Raw genomic sequence first — 19,876 nt, forward strand, 5'->3', positions numbered from 1 at the left:
ATTCTACTTATTTACCTGCCCTGTCTGCGTCAATAACTGACATCATACATTCCTCACTGACTTCTGGTGCTGTCCCATCATCACTAAAGACTGCTGCAATAACACCAACACTGATCCGAATGATTTGAACAACTTTCGACCCATCTCAAACCTGCCATTTCTCTCCAAAATACTAGAAAGAACTGTTGCAGCCCAGCTCCACACCCACCTGTCTGACAATAATCTCTATGAACAATTTCAGTCTGGCTTCCGTCCCCTTCACAGCACCGAGAAACAATCCTGGAGAGGTTATCCTCCATTGGAATCACTGACATCCCTCTGGCCTGGTTCAGATCATATCTCTCTGGTCGCACACAGTTTGTTCAATTCAAGAACCTGAGATCCGGCTCCTCCCCAGTCTCAAGTGGTGTTCCCCAGGGCTATGTCCTTGGCCCCCTCCTGTTCATTATTTATCTCCTGCCTCTTGGTCATATTCTCAGGAAATTTGGCATTCAATTCCACTGTTACGCTGATGATACCCAACTCTATCTTTCCACTAAGCCTTCTTCCACTCTGCCACCCATCGCCCTATCGGACTGCTTACTGGAAATTAAATCATGGCTCTCACTCAACTTTCTTAAACTCAACAGCGAAAAAACTGAGGTCCTCCTCATTGGTACCAGATCAACCCTAGCAACACTCAACACTTTCTCCATGTCCATCGACAATTCCACTGTTCCTACATCCCCTCAGGTAAAGAGCCTGGGTGTTATCCTGGACAGCACATTATCTTTCGAAGCCCACATCAATAACGTTACTCGGACTGCATACTTCCATCTACGGAACATCAACCGTCTCCGTCCCTCACTTTCACCAACCTGCACCGCTATCCTGGTAAACACCCTGATCACATCCCGTCTGGACTACTGTAACTCTCTCCTCTTTGGTCTTCCGCGGAAATCTCTTCACAAACTCCAGCTGGTACAGAACGCAGCCGCCCATATCATAACCAGACCCAGCCCCTCTATTGAACACATCACTCATGCCCTGCAGCAACTTCATTGGCTCCCTATCAAATCCTCTGCCAACCAGCTCTTTGCCCCATCTGCCAACTTAACTACCATGGGGTCAAAAGCTTTCAGCCGATCTGCCCCCCGCCTTTGGAACTCTCTCCCACCAGACATTTGCACTTCGGACTCTGTTTCCACCTTTAAATCCCGCCTGAAAACGCACCTATTCAGAGTGGCATACTCTGTCTCATACTAACTATGCAATCACGTTGTTGTTTATTTGTTGTACTGATGCATTTTATAGTCACATTCATATTTATTTCTTTATCTTTGCACTAAACGTTACCTGATTTTTATTGTTTGATGTACTGTTGTCGTGTTTTATGTGCCTTGTAAGGTGTCCTTGAGTGCTTTGAAAGGCGCCTTTAAATAAAATGCATTATTATTATTATTATTATTATTATTATTATTATTATTATTTGGGCATCAGGAGGGGCATGATGCGGAGCAGGGGAGGTTGCGAGGGCTGGATCTTCCACAGTCTACACCAGCAACATGGTGATGCTAACAAGGTTAGCTGTTACGACTGATTATAACCACAAAACTCCAGAGAAAACTGTTGGTGTGAAACAAGTTCACGGCTATTTTCATACAGTCTATCTGTCCGCCCTCCTGAACCTGTGAATCAATCAACCTGTCAATCACGACGTAGCCACGCCCTAATGCATACCCTGCTTTATCGTCAAATATAAAATCAGGGAGGCCAAACTTTCATAAATGAACATCATACTGCATTGAAGAAGGATTTAAACTAGCGATTGAGACCATAAACACATTTTGAAAACGTTTATTGAGGTTAGAAATGAAGTGAGAAGTCGGTGAATTCTCCATTGACTTCTAAAGAGACGGAAGTCCTTTTGACACCAAAACGGTCATCCCCTGATGGCCTTTTGATAAAATGCAGTTTTAAGTTATTTCCGCGTGGGCCTCCGCTCAGAGGACCGGAACTCCCTGCCTGGTTCCAAGCGAGCCGAGCCGATACTTAATGTGACGTCAACAGACTGCCGGCCACTGATTGGTCAGAAGAGTTGTCGCTGGAAGAGTCATGAGCCATCCCACACAAGAAGCATTTTTAAATACCGGCAGCAGCGTTACAGCCATACGGCTCAATTTTCTTGCTTTGTGTGTGACAAAAAGCCACATACAGCAGCAAGTACACCACTGCCTCAATGTCCTCCATTGTTTATGTGTTTTGTGTCGCGTATAAAACGAAGTCACAGCATTTTCGCGGAGCCAGGCTATGACGACCCCATCCACGTTGAGTAGGTACTTTTTTGTAATGGAAAAGGTCTGTTCTGGAACCGAGTCGAGTCGAGCCAAGTAGTGCTAGAACTGTATAGTGGAAAAGCGCCATATGTGTATATACAGTAGTACATACAGTAGTATATACATAAAATCACTGATGTGTGGCTTTAATTCTTTAGTCAGCATCTGTCAGCTATAAGCACTGTAGCAGTGCATTAAACCCTTTAAAGCAATACATTCCACCCTCCCTGCCCCTACTCTCTTTTTTCTCTCTCTCATCCCTTCCTTATCTCTCATCTGTACCAACTGTTTTTTCACAGAGCTTTATATAATTTCTCTGGCTCCATTGCTTTCAACATCTTACGTTGTCAATGTGCTCATTTTTCGCCTGCTGTTTCATTATCTTTTTCCTTATCCATGTGTTCCTCTTTTCGGCAGTTGAGTGTCCGAATACCTTCAAGCTTTATCTATAATTCAATCGTTTCTCTTTAGAGCGATTTTATGAATTATACCAAAAAATATTAGGACTGCCCGGTTGACTCATACAGGTTTGTTTGTTTTTTAGCTGCTGTAGCAATGAATTTTCCCCACTGTGGGATCAATACATTTATCTTTTATCTTTATCTTTATCACCTGGATTTTCTAAACCTCCCCATCCATGCATCACTCCATTATTTAAAATATTCCTTCAAAGCATTGCTGATATGCTTTATTATATCCTTGAACTGCAATCCATGATGGTACAACTATTCAGTGGAAAGTACACAGGGTACACATCAACCTCCTTTTTCCTTCCTATTCCTTCAAATTCACTTCAAGAATCTTCTTGGTTTGCTCCATCACTTTAGAGACAACCCATTGCTGCACATCCACAAAGACATAGTGTAAAGAGGGAAATAGAGGAATAGAGATCATCCTAAAGGGAGGGACAGAAAGTGGAAGATAATCTGCTGGAACTCAATGGTTCAGAGGAAAGTGGAACTTTGTATGTCAGTCTGACCTGTTTAATCCTGCTCTGTCTTTATATAGTGGATCTCCACTCTCTAATATTCTATCCAAATTACAACTACCTCTATGGTAATCCCACACTACTGTGGCCTACATTACACCTCAGCCTGTGTGTGTGTGTCTGACTGAGCGTGATGGAACCAGACAATTGGGACGGTGCTGATGAGACAGTCAATCAAAATGGGTATCAGATATGATCAAAACTAATCACTCAGAAAGCTGGTCAGACATTCACAAGTTCAGATTTAAAGTGCTCCTGGATTACAGGACCTTAAAAGCATAATCCTATATTTTCATTTCATGTCTCTCTACGAAATCAGTGCTATACTGCTCTCTGGTGGCCAGTATATGTATAGCATGAGCCCTCAACATAAAGCAATAAAGGTTCTTGGCATGTGAATTTGAATATTATTTTTCTCTCTTATGTTTCATTTGTACAATATCAGAAAATAATAAAAATAGTTTGGTGTAGCAGAAATTAATGGATGGATTGATTGACTTTATTCGATACATTGAAAACATGCAGAAGCCAGCTTCTCACACACATTCTTACAATGTTATCAAGGATAAAACACAATAAAGCTAGAAAACATTGTGGTCCTGTGGGCACTGAGCAGCATAATTTCACAAAATCAGCAACATCACATGAATAGAAAACAACAATGTGTTTGTTTTATTTTATTCCCGTATTCCTCTCTGGACTCTTCACATTTGTCTTTAGACCATTTGGAGGTGTTACAATATATCAGCCAAACTCCCCCGGAGTAGGAGTGCATTTCTTTCACTTGCTTTTTCACTTCCTTTTTTTTGCTTTTCCTGTTTATGTGTACAATTTACGTTGAGCAGAGAAATGTTGAGCAATATCAGGAAAGTGACTGACATGACAAATAAATAAACCAAAGCAGCTCAGTAATTTCAGTCATTACAAAATGCCTGCAAATTTAATACTACAGTAACACAAGCAAAAACAATCTTCAGCAACCAACAAACATAAAGCCACAAATCCAATACATTGAGCACTTCAGCTATGATCTAACTCATTCTTTGATTCATGTCCTGAATTCTCTGTTTGACTGTCTTTGTGGCCACGTCGAGTGTCAGAGAAAGAAGGTGTGACGGACGGTGGAATGTCAGGTGATTGATGGGGTAAATGTGAACTGTTTGGTGACCCTGGTGTTGCAAAGCTCACATCTCGACTGCTCTTCCGCCTAATATGAGCTCGTAAACTCTTCCCTTGGGCTACCAGTATCCCTCCTCCCTCCTCTACCAGTCCGTCAAACACTGCTCCCAGACTCTGTCGTATTCTCACACAGAAATGTGGGCAGCTGAAGGCATACAGAATGGGATTCAACACTGGATTTAAGAATGCAATAGTTGTAGCTAAGGGCAGCCCCACTTCCACCAGCTTCAGATTTGTGTACCCATACTGGGCTGTCACTTCCATCATGCAGAAGATGTGATAAGGAGCCCAGCACAGTAAAAATGCTGTGATCACAAATGTCACCATTTTGGTGAAGCTCTGAGACAGCTGGCCTTGACTGTTCTGAGTAGGGGCGGTGGTGGGAGACATGGAAGTAGGTGTGAGCGCCAATGATGGACCAGAGGCCGTAGGCTTAAGAGAGATAGTGTTTTTTGTGGCTGTAGGGGTACTTGTATTGTTTGTCAATATCAGTGTATCAGTTAACCTGCTGGTACTCTGCTTCCTCCTCCTCCTTCTGTTTCTCAGGCTGAGAACAATTTGGATGTAGCTCCCTGCAATCACCACCAGGGGGAACAAGAATGCTAGAAACAGCTTGGAGATGGCTGTTGCTGCTTGCCTCACTTTGCAATCTCTCTCAAGCATGGTTGAATACATGGCAAAATTATGATAGCACAATTTCCTCCCATCCAGTGTGTCAGTCACTGAGCGGAACAGGAAGTAAGGAAATGTATTAATTGCTGCCCATAGCCAACCCAATGCACACACTTTCCATGCTCCTGCTACTGACCGATGATTCTGGCTCCACACTGGTTTGGTCACAAGAATGCAGCGGTCCAGTGAAATGGCTGCCAGCAGGAAGGCAGACACAAACATGTTCAAGAAGAAGATGGAAGCCTGTATTTTGCAAAGTGGGCTGCCAAGCTGCCAGCTATGGGAGGAATTAAGGTAGAGAGTGAAGAGGGGAAGTGTTAGGGTGGCTAGGAAGTCAGACATTGCCAGGTTGAGCACCCACACTGAAGCTACAGTGCGGCGCTGCAGGCGGAAGCCCACCACCCAAAGGATCAAGACGTTCTCCAAAATTCCAAAGCAGGAGAGCAGTCCGTGGAAGCAAACCACTATCAAATTGGCCTCTGTGTTGTTATTGAGGCTGTGATTCCGCATGGTATCTAGCAGGGGACAATACTGCTTCTCCCTTAAGGCATCCGAGGTGGAGATCGTGTTAAACATTGTTGCTCTGAAAGAAAAAGACAGGAACAAGAAGCTAATGATTAAAATCAGAGGTGCAGAATGCTTACATGCTTGTTCTTGTTTGGAAACTAAATGCTTTGTATGTGTTTCCTTCTGCAGTAGCTGATGCTCTATTTTACATGTCCACATTTGTTTATTGCAGAAAACATTTACGAGTACAATTGGTCACAGTGATAGAGATGAGGGTGGTGATGATGATGCTTTCACCAGTAGACATGTCCTTGCCTGTAGACAGCTGACAAATCCTCATTATTTTCTTCACATCCTATGACTGGATCAAATGATCACCATCATTGTCTCACTTGTAATCTTTACAGATCAATTGTAAATGTATCCAGCTGCCAAGGAAATAATTAAGTGCAATTAAATAGATGAACAGAAAGACTTAAATCAACAACACTGGCAGGATTAAAGTATTATTCTTGACATTAGCAGTACAATTATACAGCTATAACAAGAATGAAAACTTCACAGTGACTTAGCATTTTATGTATGATGTATTCATATCCAGCTCTACAGCCTATCAAGTTGCATAATGACACACTAATGTGATGTCTGTACTTGGTCTATTAACGCAGTTAAGGATTTGCAGGGGAAACTGTTTTACATACCAGCTGATAGGCGTGCTCTTTAGTCTAATACGCTAAAAACACTATAATTTAGGGTTACACAGTTTTCCTTTTGTTTCTCATGCTCTATTTAGTTAGAAAACCATGAAAAAAGAAAAAAATTCTACAGTGTCTTTCATACAAACAGCAGGTCAAAACTTGTCCCTATGGTCTAACCACATACCAACTCTTGAGAAACTATGTATGCTTAGTCAAGCAATGCAGTCAGAGAATGTTTGGGAACTGAAGAAGATACCAATGTGCTGTCGTCAGGATTAAAGTGTTTATCTGTGTGTCAATCTATCTTGTATTCTTTTAAATATTCACTTTGTACTATTCTTTTTGGGTAAAATTATCACAATACATACAGTAAATCAGGTCAAAGTCATGAAAGCAGCCTGTTTATGTCTGTTTATGGTGCAACACTGTATTATCCAATGCAAAGCACTTCAAAATGTCTTCACAGCAATGTAATCATGTAATCACAGTCAATCTGTGCCAATAGGGGCCAAACCCTAGTCTGGGATATAACCAAAGTCTGCTTGTCACCAAGGAATTATAAGACAGGACTTAACTAAAGGATGGTTCACAATTTTATAAAACAATAGTTTAGACACTGGAATAGTTTTGCTTGCTATAATCATTCCTGCTGTTCATACTGACCATTAGACTATCCCTTTATAATGCACAATGTAATGGCACTTTTCCACTACACAGCTTCAGCACGACTCGCCTCGACTCGGCTCACCTCGACTCGGTACGGTTCCAGAATAGACCTTTTCCATTACAAAAAAGTACCTACTCTACGTGGGTGGGGACGTCATAGCATGGTTCAGCGAAAATGCTGTGACTTTGTTTTACACGCCACACAAAACACATAAACAATGGAGGACATTGAGGAGGTGGTGTACTTGCTGCTGTATGTGACTTTTTGTCACACACAAAGCAAGAAAATTGAGCCGTATGGCTGTAACGCTGTTGCCGGAATTTAAAAATGCTGGGTTTGATTCTTGTGTGGGACGGCTGATGACTCTTCCAGTGACAACTCTTCTGACCAATCAGTGGCCGGCAGTCTGTTGACGTTACATTTAGTGTCGGCTCGTCTCGCTTGGAACCTCACCAGAGCAGGTACTAAAAAAGTACCAGGTACCCTACTGGGAACGCAAAAAAAACCAAGGCGAGTTGAGCCGAGTCGAGTCGTGCTGGAACTGTGTAGTGGAAAAGCGCCATAAGTTAATGGGGGCCAAAATCCACAGTTCTCTTTCTGTTCAAAAATGTATTTAAAAGTTTTATCTGAAGCTAATATGAAGCTTATAGCTTATGATATCCAAATTAGTCAAATCAAGTAGATCTCTTTCAATGTAACCCTAACCCTAACCTGTGTTTTAGTGCCAAAGTCCCTCTTTTTGTTGCTATACTTCCACCACAACTCAACTGGGAAACACTGTCCGAGAAAACACAAAGAAGGAATTTGATGCCAAAAAGACTGTAAATGTGGCAGATATCCACTTGATATGACTAACTGACTGCTGAAGCCTCATAAAAGCTTCAAATCAACTTTTAAATGCATTTTTGCACAAAATGACACCCTGTGGATTTTGGCCCCCATCAATTACATTGAAACACATTTGAGTGGGATCTTTTAATAGTCAGTATTAATTTATTATATTATATTACATGATTACAGTGAAGCTCTTTTGCTGTTTATATGGACACCTGATTTTGAACCTATCCTTTAACTAATGTTCTGGCATGATGAGTCACCAGAATAATGAAGACTGACCTGCTAGGTTGCAACGTTGGCAGTGGCTGTATGTCACACTTATCGTTTTGCTGCAAGACCTATTAGCACAGAAAATAGCTCTTATACTGAGACACAGCTCTATAGAAACAAAAATACTATGGGAGTCATTACTTAGCCTGGCTTATACCCACCGAGAGTAAGCAAATGTTGTTTGTTTCTGATGCCAATGCCAGCAAGTGTAACAAGCGACAAGGGGCGAGCTTAAAACAGCAGCTTGCTCAGCACAGTTTGGCAGATAAAAGTTGCTAGTGTAGTGTATCTACTCACAGTAGCTTGTTAGCAGAGCTGATAGGGAGAACTGGCCTTACCCATTGTAACAAGAAACCACTGTTGTGTATTCTAACACTGTGTGGTCAGTAAAATCAAGATGGCAGCTAAAAATTGCTAACGTACACATGCAAACAATTAATCAGCAAAAACTGAACAACTATGCCAATAATAGGCCTGCCTCTACAGAACAAAACAAACATGACAAAGAAATTGATATAAGACTTGCTGTGACATCCAAGTGCTACTCTGTACTCTCTGACGTGCATTTTGCTTTTTACTGCCCTCTCCCAGCATTCTCCTGGGCTGCTAATTCACTGTTATATCTTTAATAACAGACATATTTCCAGACGATACAAGAGTGTCTTTCCTGGAAAGTAGTATGGTCACTAAACTTAAAATTCCTTCACAGCAGATGGCATATGTTTTTGGGATAACTGGTCATTGGACTATGGACTTTCAGTTCAATGGGGCATTTCTTTTTCAAACTACTGGGGTTTCAGAATAATGGGTCTTCGGATGAATGGACAGTCCCTGTTCATAGTTCTGTACATTAGTTATGTTGGTTATATGGGGTCAGCTTTGGCTTTACATGCCACAAAAAGCTGTCATTTCATAGAAAATCTTCTTATCACAAAATAGTTCAGTATAAAAATGTGACAAATCAAAACAGGTGTTTGCATTGTATTCTTACACACAACCACACACTTAGTCGCAACTCATACGGAATGTCTAGATGAGGTAAATACAGCACCATGCCTGCACATGAATACAGACATATGAGTAAATATACCCATGACACAACACTGATGACACGACTGCTTTCCCCCTCAAGAGAATTTAGTGACGTCTCTGCAGTTGAGAAATACAACTGCAGAAACGTCACTAAATCTAAAAAATATATATATGTTAGAGCTACCTTTATAATGAATAACCGCAATACCAAAAGCAGATGTTTCTTGGAAATGCTGAACATACAGTACAGTGGAAATGAATCTACAATAATCAGCCAAATGGCAGATGTGTAGTTGCATTAATACTTCCTTTTTTCATTTCTATGTTTAGAGTTGATGGTGTAAATGCAGACTATGTTAAAATTACAGTTGGTTGCACATCTCTACTTGTGTATATACGTTTATACTTGTCTGTGTTACTGTAACTACTCCTTATTAGCTGCTCTACTGTTTGGATATTAATATACTATATATACAATGCCAGCTTATTTGGTACACCTGGCTATTTTTTTCTCCATGCCTCATTGATGTAGATGAGGTGGACAAAATATGAGATATAGATCTTAGTTTTACACAAAACAAAAGTGTAAAGCTTGTAATAACCTAACATTGAGCCTCAACTACCATACAGTAGTTGAGTAGTCTAAAACAGTATCAACAAAAAACACTAAACAGGTTAACCTTTTATGATGGAATGATTTATAGCCAGGCTGCATCAGTTAAGGCAATGCCTATATTACAAAATGTCATTAAAGTTCCTACTCTCACAGCAAATTTCATTGTGAATTCCTTATCACAAATATCCACATTACTGCTGTACCGTTGTAGTATGGTATGCTGATAAGAGACAGTATCTTTATCTTGTATCAGAATACTTTCTTTTTACATTTTAGAGCTATTTGTGTTGTAGAGTTGCATGCTGACTACCTCTTAAAAGTATGGATCACATATGTTTGGGTACAGTATCTCCATCTGTCTGAATTGCAAATTAAATGTAATAGAAAAAGCATAAAACATACCTATTTTGGAAGTGTTAGGGCGGCATGGAAAAAAGTAGGTCTGCAAGAAAAAGTTTAGTATAATGAGCTGTCTAATCAAATGTAAAAACAAAACATTCATAGTAACTTAATAAAAACAAGAAGTAGAATATAATCATGAAAATTCAGGAGTATCATAACATGCAATGATGCCTCTTGCTACTGTGATCACACACACGTACAATCATCATGGTGGTGACAACTTTGGGTGACACTCACCTAGACGTTACATTCAAGTGAGAGAGAAAGTCCAACTCTTACATTCCAAATTCCTGTTCTGTCTTCCTCTTTGTCTTACTGTCACAGGCACTCATCCCTCCAGTTCTGTCACTTTATGCAACACTCCTCTTATAGAGACACCCACTGAATCCCTGTCACACACACACACACACACACACACACACACACACACACACACACACACACACACACACACACACACACACACACACACACACACACACACACACACACACACACACACACACACACACACACACACACACACACACACACACACACACACACACACATACCTCCCCTTGCTCCACCCTAAATGCTGATAAGATCACTGATGAGTGAGCGAGTGTGTGAACATGGATCTAAATGTAACTAAATTTCAGATAGGTACTTTGAATTTGAGGTGAATAGTGAAATTCTATAAGATATAATAGAAAAAATATTGAAATATGAAATTGCATGTGTCATCATCTGTCCTACATGACTACATGATCATCATGCCAAGAGGAGACTTGTTTGAACTAGTTACCCTGACACTTCAAGAGCTGTGCTGTAGTTTCCATGATGATACTGTACATAGAATTAACACAAAGTATAGTCTATGTACCAATGCATTTTGACATGAGAGCCACTGTGTCCTATTTTTAACTAGAACAACATATTTGGCAGCTAAAAGTATCTATTAGAGCCAAGTGTGAAGAGTTCAATGTTGTGTTTTACTTAGTGGTTACAAACTTCTCTGTCACCATCTAGTGGTGAACAGTACTTAAAACACATTTAATGTCGGCTCTGTGTGCATATGACATGTCAATGAGCCACCATTGTGTTGAATGTGCAGAAATGAAATAGATAATAGTTATAGCGAAAAACACATTTTCCCCAAATAGCAGAATCAACTTAATTATATCATGGCCTGCATCATTGGTCAAAAACAACGTGTGATAATGTTCATCATCCAATAACAAGACTATCTGTCATTCCTACTTCCTGTTTCTACTCTTGTAATTTTATAATCTCACTTTTCTTTGCTCCTTTATCTTATATTTCGGTTATCCCATCCCTCAATTTCTCTTTGACTCATGTTTTAACACATTTCTCTCTTCTTTTCAGTTACTTTCCAACCTACCGTCTACTTGCTCTCTCTGCCTCTTCACTCTCTCTTTCCGGGGTGCTCTTTGGACCTGTGGATCTGGGAAGAGATGAGATGAGAAATGGGAAATGGTTTTGGAGGCAGGGCACTAGGCTTTTTCTAGGAAGTAGCTAGTAGTAGAGAGCCTAGAACTTAGAACATAGAAAAACCAGTCCATGACTTGGTTGAACCATAATATCATTTTGTGTTGTCATGTTTACCCAATAAAATAACATTTTCTGTAATGACAGTGTTTATGTTGTCTTCAGTGAAGACTTCTCTGTAAAAGTATTGGCTAATCTGTGACCTCATTTACTTTTTAACCTTGTGTAACACTAGTATAGATAAATAAATATGTATTTCATATTTGAAATTTGTTTGTGAAGTAAAATTTTTGCCTATGCTGCCAACCATCTTTGATCATTATGCCCTACCCAAACAAAGGGGCTGTTTAAATTGTCATAAACATACACATGTATGCTTCATTTGCCTTAATCAGGGTTATGAAGGTTACTTTGAAATTGCATTCCGATACAGTTACTAGTTATCTGTTAAAAAATGTAGTCAGTAACGTAATCCAAGTACCACAATATTAAAGTAATGTAACTTGATTACTTTCCATTACTTTAGGATTATTGCAATACCAAAAATGTAATAATAAAGGCACAGGCACAAAATTGGCAACTTTCTCTGCAAATAAAAACCATCTAATTTACAAAGACCAGCGCAAATTGCCACAAGCAGTTAGGGTGGAGATATTAGTGTGTTCAGAGTTGGTGTTAACTGCTCTGTCTCTCTCTTTCTCTCTCTCTCTTTCTCTCACTCAAGGCTTGAAGTACAGTATATCGAATTGATGTTTAATGATATCAAGGGCGAAATCTTCAGTCAGACACAGGGCTACTTAAAAATAATTTCAGCTACTTAAAAATAAAAATGTCCTGACAGCTCTGATAGGACTCAGTGTTCATCCATACTGCTTTATTATAAACAATCCCACTGCATAAACCTGAGTATGTGTGTAACAACTGATGTGTAGATGTGTAGCAGAACACAGAACATTAATCACTGTTAGCTCCGGATCGAGTATTTTAAAATAGTAATCCTGCTAAATAATCCTAATTTTTGCAAAATGTAGCTGTAATCGGATTACATCTTTTTTTCCCTGTAACTGTAGTTGAATAGTGTTACCATTTTTGTATCCTCATTACATAACAACGTGGCATATATTCCATTACTCCCCAAACCTGGCCTGGTAATCTGAGTCCACATTCACACTGAACCCAACTGTGACATTTAAAATGGTTTCTAATCAGTAGCATGCTTCACATTTATTCACATTGCCTTTCAGTTCATGCATTCATCTAGATTGATGGTGATTCTAGTTTAAAAATACCAAATAACACAAATGATTATTTGTTAGTACAACTTAAAACTGTTAAAAGAGGCATTAAATCAGGTCTCATAAAAATACCCTGAGTTCTTCTTTTGTTGTGTATCTTTATTTACTATCAGTCTGTGCATGTGTTTCCAGGCCAGAGTACTACCACCTTTATCTATGACTTTGTGGAGAGCTTCAAAGGACCTCACCCAGGTTATGCAAAACTCAGTGGACGCCCACAGGCAGGTAAAGTACATGCTAACAGTATAACATTGACTGAATATTATAATAATAATACTACTACTACTACTACTACTACTACTACTAATAATAATAATAATAATAATGCATTTTATTTAAAGGCGGTGAAAAGCACTCCAAAACATCTTAAAAGACACATAAAACTACAACAGTACATCAAATAATATAAATCAGCTAACATTAATGTGGAAGTTAATTACATTTTACAAAGATAAATAAATAAATAAACATTAATGTGACTATATAGCGCAATAGTACAATGGATAAAAAACATTGTGTATACATAGTCAGTGTGAGACAGAGTATGCCACTCGTAATAAGTGCATTTTAAGGTGGGATTTAAAGGTGTAGACAGAGTCTTAGTTGCAAATGTCTGGTGGGAGAGAGTTCCAAAGATAGGGGGCGGATCGGCTGAAAGCTCTTGACCCCATGGTGGTTGAGTTGGCAGATGGAGCTGAAAGCTGGATGGTGTTCACTGTTGCCATGACAGTAAAGGTTGCATATCTTTAAGGAATTTGAAAACTTGTCTCCAGTGATCATTTTAACCCAAACCATGATCTTTTCATAGTTCTAATCAAGTAAACTAGACATTAACCACAGTGTCACACCTTCATCATTAACATCATTAACACCAACATCATTATTTTCACTCCCTAAAGATACTCATGTGTGAGGGCAGTAGTGTAAAATACAAAACAAAAGAAACTGTGAAAATACATAATTGTTCATCAAGGGTGGAGATAATCGTTCATTAATCGTAATCAAGGTTAAAAGTTCAATTATTCGTGATTTTTTGTGAAACACACTCACTCCACAATTGATGGTGTATTGTGGCATCCTTCTACCACCCACACTTGAAATTGTACAATGTTTACTGTAAAATCAACCAGTGACTTTTGGCCAGTAAAATGGATTTCTTTCTTGTTCTTCCGCTCTACTTTGGACAACCAGGCCAGCCAACCAACCTGATGCTCTCAGTGATGGGTAGAAAAGGTCCGTCCTCGATTACTATTGGAGAAGTTGGCCTGGTAACCGTGTCTGGTACTGAGGCTCTTAGCAATGGCACAACTACTGACATGGGCAACGGAGACATCCTGGTGACTGTTGATGTGGCCCCCGAGGGAGAGTTTGTGGTCATTCTGAAAGGAACTGACAAAGAGTCAAACAGTAAATTTCAGAGGCAGTCTACCACCCAGATGTTTGTCTCCAAAGTGAACATACAGGTCAGTCTTTTCACTTCCTCTTCAGATCCCATGCATCTATTTCTCTTTGTCCTGTTCATTATAAAAATTACATATTGAATTATAATAACACTTGAAGACGTTGAACTGTCTAAGAGTAAAACAACTTATTCATCTCTACCCCTTTTCCCTGTAGGCTATGGTGGACAGCAGTGTGGAGCCAGGGAAAGCCTTTGAGCTCCCTTTCAGTGTCATGACCCAGGGCTCTGGTGGTCAATACATCATCAGTGCTAGAAATGACAGAAACTTCCCCATGTCCTACCCAAACCGGTGAGGGGAGGCAGCTAAAAGCAATTCTTTGTTTTAAAATTTCTTAAATGTCCTTATCAATGCCAACATGTCTAAACAATCTCGTACCTGTAGCTTAGGGTAAGGTAACTAGGGATGCACCGATACGATATTAATATCGGGTATCGGCCCGATATTGACTAAATACCTAGATCGGGTATTGGATAATGGGGCTGATCCATGGGGCCAATGTATTCACTTCAATTCTATGTTTGCGACGCGTGCTACGTCATGCGTCAGTAACATGCACAGCATGAGTCAAGTCTACCACACAGAGCAGACATGGGCAGCTGTGTCAATTTCCAAAATATCAATAAATTGTTAAAATAGTGTTGTGAAAGCCAGTGAATCAGATAGGTAAAATGTTATTTTCTGATTGTTTCACAGTGGTTACAGCACAAATAAACTTCCCCACACACCACTCAACCCTGCAACTCCACCTCAAACTTTTGAATCTGAAATGCTGGCCTGCTATTTAAAAGCAGCTGCACGACATTATTCTGGTTTTGGTTGGTTCAGTGTAAAAAAGCAAAGGCTTAAGGGCCGTCCACACCACAACTATAACGATAATGATAGAGGAGAACGATATCGTTGGAATCACTTTCAGAGCGATTTGATGAATGATAAAAACGCTGACTGTCAATCAAAATCCTTATTTATTTATTTTAATGCAGCTTTGCTCCTTTCTCACCACTGACTGACGCGCTGTAAATTGGAGCAGGATGACACCCAGAGGTGATTTCTTTAGAGAGGTCTTTATTATTACAAAGATGCTGGAATTTTGTTCTCTATTATAATGTAAAAAAACAAACAAAGTCAACGGATCTTTGTAAGCGGATCTGTGCTCATACTGTGTGTCACTGCTGCAGCGGTGCACTTTTACACACCGCGCTTCAACATCTGCTGCGGTCAGTTTAGTCTGTAAATACTGAAACATCACAGCAGCTAGTGTCTGTTATAAAAATTAGGATTATGATGTAATTCAGATGTCTTGAAATCATACAATGTGTGTGTTCCTATTTTTACATGATTGTTTGATACTTCCTGTTTCAACGGTTTGCTGAGACTGGCAGAGAGAGAGTTCAACTCTATGTGTGATGGAGGGTCAGAGACGGGTCAGGGAGTGGAACTTCTGCTTGTCTACTGATTAAGGGAACTGAAGAACCGTTATGATGCTATCTATGGAATATGTTGGCTAGCTGTTGAGAAACCGTTAAGACACTATCTATGGAATAGATCTGCCAGCTATGGGAGGGGGCTGAGACAGCACAAATAAAGAACAGTATAAAACCTTTCTGACAACGCTCCTCGTGGAGCCTTTTCTCCTGTAACTCTTGTTGTTGCATTTGTGAAACGCTCCGCTTGTACAAGCAAATAAATTCATCCTATATCCTGTTATTTCGAATCCAGTCTCCTTTATTAAGGGTAAATATTCCTATAACAGTGTCTGAAATACTTCTTATCAACACACTGAATCAGCGCCCACTCCTTTTCTTTTTATTTCACTGTACAACATACTACAGCAGTAACAGCTCATCAATAATTAGTTGCAGACACAGCTGGAGCGCACAGCGCGTACTGGACACCGCTGTTTACAGTACATTATTGTTTCAGTTTGGACGCTCACATCGTTGTTGTTATAGTTATGGAAGACCCTTTAATGAGAGATCCTCTTTATGGCTATGATGGGGGATCTCTGTATTTAAGAGTATGGTTCACCTTGGTTGGAGCTGAGCTCTCAGTGAACCAAGTGAAGAACTGGAGGTGACAGCTACACTCAATAAAAGCTACCAGAGTAAAAAAAACAATTGGAGTAATTAAATTTAATCCACCCAAAGGATGGACAGATAGTGGTTGAGGGTGCGGGTGGGGGAATGGGGGCGTGGCAATGTACCAAATCTTCATTCAATTAAAGTGTGTTATATCTGGGATATATATCATTGCCAGGATATGAAATTACTGTCAAAATTTCATGTGTGGCTTGCTCACAATAATTTCCTGTAACCAGTGTATTTTCCTTTCTTCTCTTGACAGCCTTGATTTGACAACCGGACAACATGCTAATGGTACTTTGACTATTACACCATCTGTTGACACACCATCGGGCACCGGCGTTACTCTGTCTCTGGAAGCCAAGTCACCCAGTGGCGGTGAATCTAATTACGCTGTTCTTAGAATCTCTGTTGTTACCAAGGTAACCAGGCAAATTCTTATTCACACTTAGTTGGAAAGATTAAAACAAATAAATAGAAAGGCTTTAACACATAGCTACAAAGATAGCCACAAAGATGATTATTACAGATGCACTAAGTATCCTACAGATCTAAATGGAAGTTTCATGTTCTAATTACAAAAATCACTGTTATTCATGCATACATTCCCCATCTTTCTTTCTCTGTTCTCTCCAGATTACAAATTGTATTCAGCCTCTGTGTGAAGTGGTTAGCGTACTGGCTGATGCTTGTCCTAAAGACGTATCTCAGTGTAAACCTTTCCAGTGGGAGCTATCAGCCAACCTTACAGATGGAAATGGCACCGGGATACAGAGCATTTCCCTGCGTGAAGGCGATGGAACCCTCTCATACACCTCCCTGAGCTCTCCCATCGTCCAGGCGAACTACAATGCTTCCTGCTGTTCACAGATTGTCGAGTTTATAGCTGTTGATAAAGCTGGCAATGTGGGAAAGTGCTATCACTCCATTGTACATTCTGCTGGCCCTCCTTCTCTGACTCTGTCTCTGCCTCTGTGGCTGTGCCTGTTGGTATCTGTATTTGTAGTAAAAACTTGAAGAAGCTTTGGTTTCTCAGAATCTCATGTCTTTTGTAGAGGTGGACAGGGAACGTCTAGTCCAGTCTTTTTAAATTCCAAATATCAATATCAACCAGTATTTGTCAGGCTACATTTAATAGTCCACCTTTTATGACTCTATGTATCACAATGTGCTTCAACTATGGAGGAACACTTTCTACTGGTGGTGGTTATCTTCTGCTAATCATGAGCACTGATGAGGAATTGAATGTTAACTCTATACTTTGTTCGAATAAAAAGTAGAAAACATGTATTTGTATTGCATGTTTGAATATTTTTGTCATATGTTTATGGATATCTTTGGTTCATTGGACATGTTTCACAGTTATTCACATTCCTGTAACATTTCTTTAGAAGTGCTGAAATGGGTATATAGCTTTGAGGCCTTGCATGGCATTGACATGTCAGTGAGCCACCTTTGTGTTGTAAATACGCTGATATGGCAGGAGCATGTATGAGAGAGGATTAAAGAGGTTGTTGACAATGCCACTTGGGGGAATTTCATCCCCAGGAAATTATGAAAATGAATTGGTTATTGGTTGATCTTAATACCCTGTATAAGAACTATAATATCATTTTGTGTTGACATTTTCCCCCAATAAAATAAAATTTTCTGTAATGACAATGTTTATGTTGTCTTCAGTGAACATTGCTCTGTTCGTACTGATGAAGCATTGACACCAATTCCTCTGTAAGGTGTTGGCTAGCAGGGCTGAGAAGAAGCATCAGGTTGTTGTCGAGTTAAACATTAATCTGTGACCTCATTTACATTTTTGACCTTGTGTAACACTGGGAAATAAGCTTGTGTTTCTTCACAAGGAAGCAATAAACTATCACAATTTCATATCAATCAGCTGACACCTGTGCCATTGAGTTCACAAGTTAGCTGGAATATGTAGGATAAAGTATAGATGAGTAGATGGAGAATGTGCCAACAAATTTAAGAGAGAGAGAGTAAAGCTGTGGACAATATGTATTTCATATTTAGTTTGTGAAGTTACATTTTTGCCTATGGTGCAAAGCATCTTTGATCATTATGGTGGGTATTTTTGACAAGTAAATAAAGTCCTGTGTTTCCTGGATACAGGTCAGGCTGACCCATACCCAGGCTACATGTTGGCATGTGTACAAGCCAGAAAGAAAAGCTCAACTGACGTGTTCTAATGAGTGAATATTATATTATGTTATGTTATTCAAAGTCTACACCATGTTATTGGAATCATAACCCCCCCCCCCCCATGCCTCCACCTTCAATGTGAAAGGTGGAAGAATGTATGTATGTCATGTCATATTAACTTCCCCCAGATTGTTTGAACCTCTGTTTCCAAATATTTTTTTTATTTTACATAAAAAAATTAAAGCTGTTAAAATGGAACACTGACGTATGACTATAGTGCTACAAGGGTGCTAGTATTTTTTGCACCCTTGTAGAACTGGGCCTGGCCACTGAGGAGGAATATTTACATTTACTTAAATAAAGCAAGATGTCATTGCTTAGGATGATCCATCTATACAGAAGCCATCATCGGATCTCACCTATGGATGTCACATATCTCTGTTACTGACATGTAACCTATAGCTAATATGGAGAGGTTAGGCTTTAATATCACTACCATTACGACTTATGAGAAAGAATGTTAATCATTAAACAAGGACACTAAAAAAGAAGGAAGGGTCATTAACACCAACGCTCATATACTCTGCTTGGTGCCAGACTTTGGTGCCATATAATGTTATTGGAATATCACAAAGGTCTATTCCAGTTAGATGTTTTCAAGCCTCTTTTGATTATTAATTGTGCATTGGTATGCTATAAGCTAAGCCTTAGCTATAAAACAACAAAGGCATACATTTCATAGCAGAGACCTTTAGAAAAAAACCCCGTTAATAACAAACTTGATCATCAAAAAATAATGCAATAATAATGTAATTATGAATGAAGCAATGTCTGCCATGATCTAATCAACAAGTTTGCTGTTTCCCATATCTCTGGTGCTCTGCCGTCTGTCTGATCACCATATCATAAACTGCAGATTGTATTAGCGATAGCGGGCTCGGAGTTCATTTAGTCAGGAGATTATGACAGTTAAACGAACTGTGTCTGCTACTAACATCAGCCACATATGCACAAGTCACATTAATATGAATTGTGGGCAAATAAATGATTGAATTGAATGCAAATCAAATGAAATGTACCTTGGAAAACACATGAAGGAGTTATATAACAGTGCACCAAAGTACTAGTGCTGCCATCATTGTTACTACTGATAACAATGTGAAACTAAAAGAGGAGAGATGGAGGTGTGGTCTGCTCATTCACCCTACTTGT

At 39.6% G+C, this 19,876-nt stretch overlaps 2 protein-coding genes across 2 annotated transcripts; one reads left to right on the forward strand and one right to left on the reverse strand.

Annotated features, from left to right (window-relative positions):
• Nucleotides 1-4,323: 4,323 nt before the first annotated feature.
• Nucleotides 4,324-10,522, reverse strand: LOC133995534 (prostaglandin D2 receptor 2). The gene is made up of 3 exons (XM_062434980.1): nt 10,421-10,522; nt 10,184-10,223; nt 4,324-5,737 (listed from the first exon to the last, which is right to left on the reverse strand). The coding sequence occupies exon 3, from the start codon at nt 5,728-5,730 to the stop codon at nt 4,324-4,326; it is 1,407 nt and encodes a 468-aa protein (XP_062290964.1). The 5' UTR covers nt 5,731-5,737; nt 10,184-10,223; nt 10,421-10,522.
• Nucleotides 10,208-18,137, forward strand: LOC133995592 (uncharacterized). The gene is made up of 6 exons (XM_062435063.1): nt 10,208-10,217; nt 13,102-13,194; nt 14,161-14,432; nt 14,587-14,720; nt 16,773-16,932; nt 17,147-18,137. The coding sequence occupies exons 1-6, from the start codon at nt 10,208-10,210 to the stop codon at nt 17,525-17,527; spliced, it is 1,050 nt and encodes a 349-aa protein (XP_062291047.1). The 3' UTR covers nt 17,528-18,137.
• Nucleotides 18,138-19,876: the final 1,739 nt, after the last annotated feature.

This window comes from Scomber scombrus, chromosome 2 (assembly GCF_963691925.1).
Source record: "Scomber scombrus chromosome 2, fScoSco1.1, whole genome shotgun sequence".
Lineage (NCBI taxonomy): Eukaryota > Metazoa > Chordata > Actinopteri > Scombriformes > Scombridae > Scomber > Scomber scombrus.

Excerpts from the sequence above, each read along its gene's own strand:
- LOC133995534 (XM_062434980.1), bottom strand. The coding sequence starts at position 5,730 with ATGTTTAACACGATCTCCACCTCGGATGCCTTAAGGGAGAAGCAGTAT.
- LOC133995592 (XM_062435063.1), top strand. Across the intron at positions 14,433-14,586 it reads TCTCCAAAGTGAACATACAG|GCTATGGTGGACAGCAGTGT; the intron begins GTCAGTCTTTTC and ends TTTTCCCTGTAG. Across the intron at positions 14,721-16,772 it reads CCCATGTCCTACCCAAACCG|CCTTGATTTGACAACCGGAC; the intron begins GTGAGGGGAGGC and ends TTCTCTTGACAG.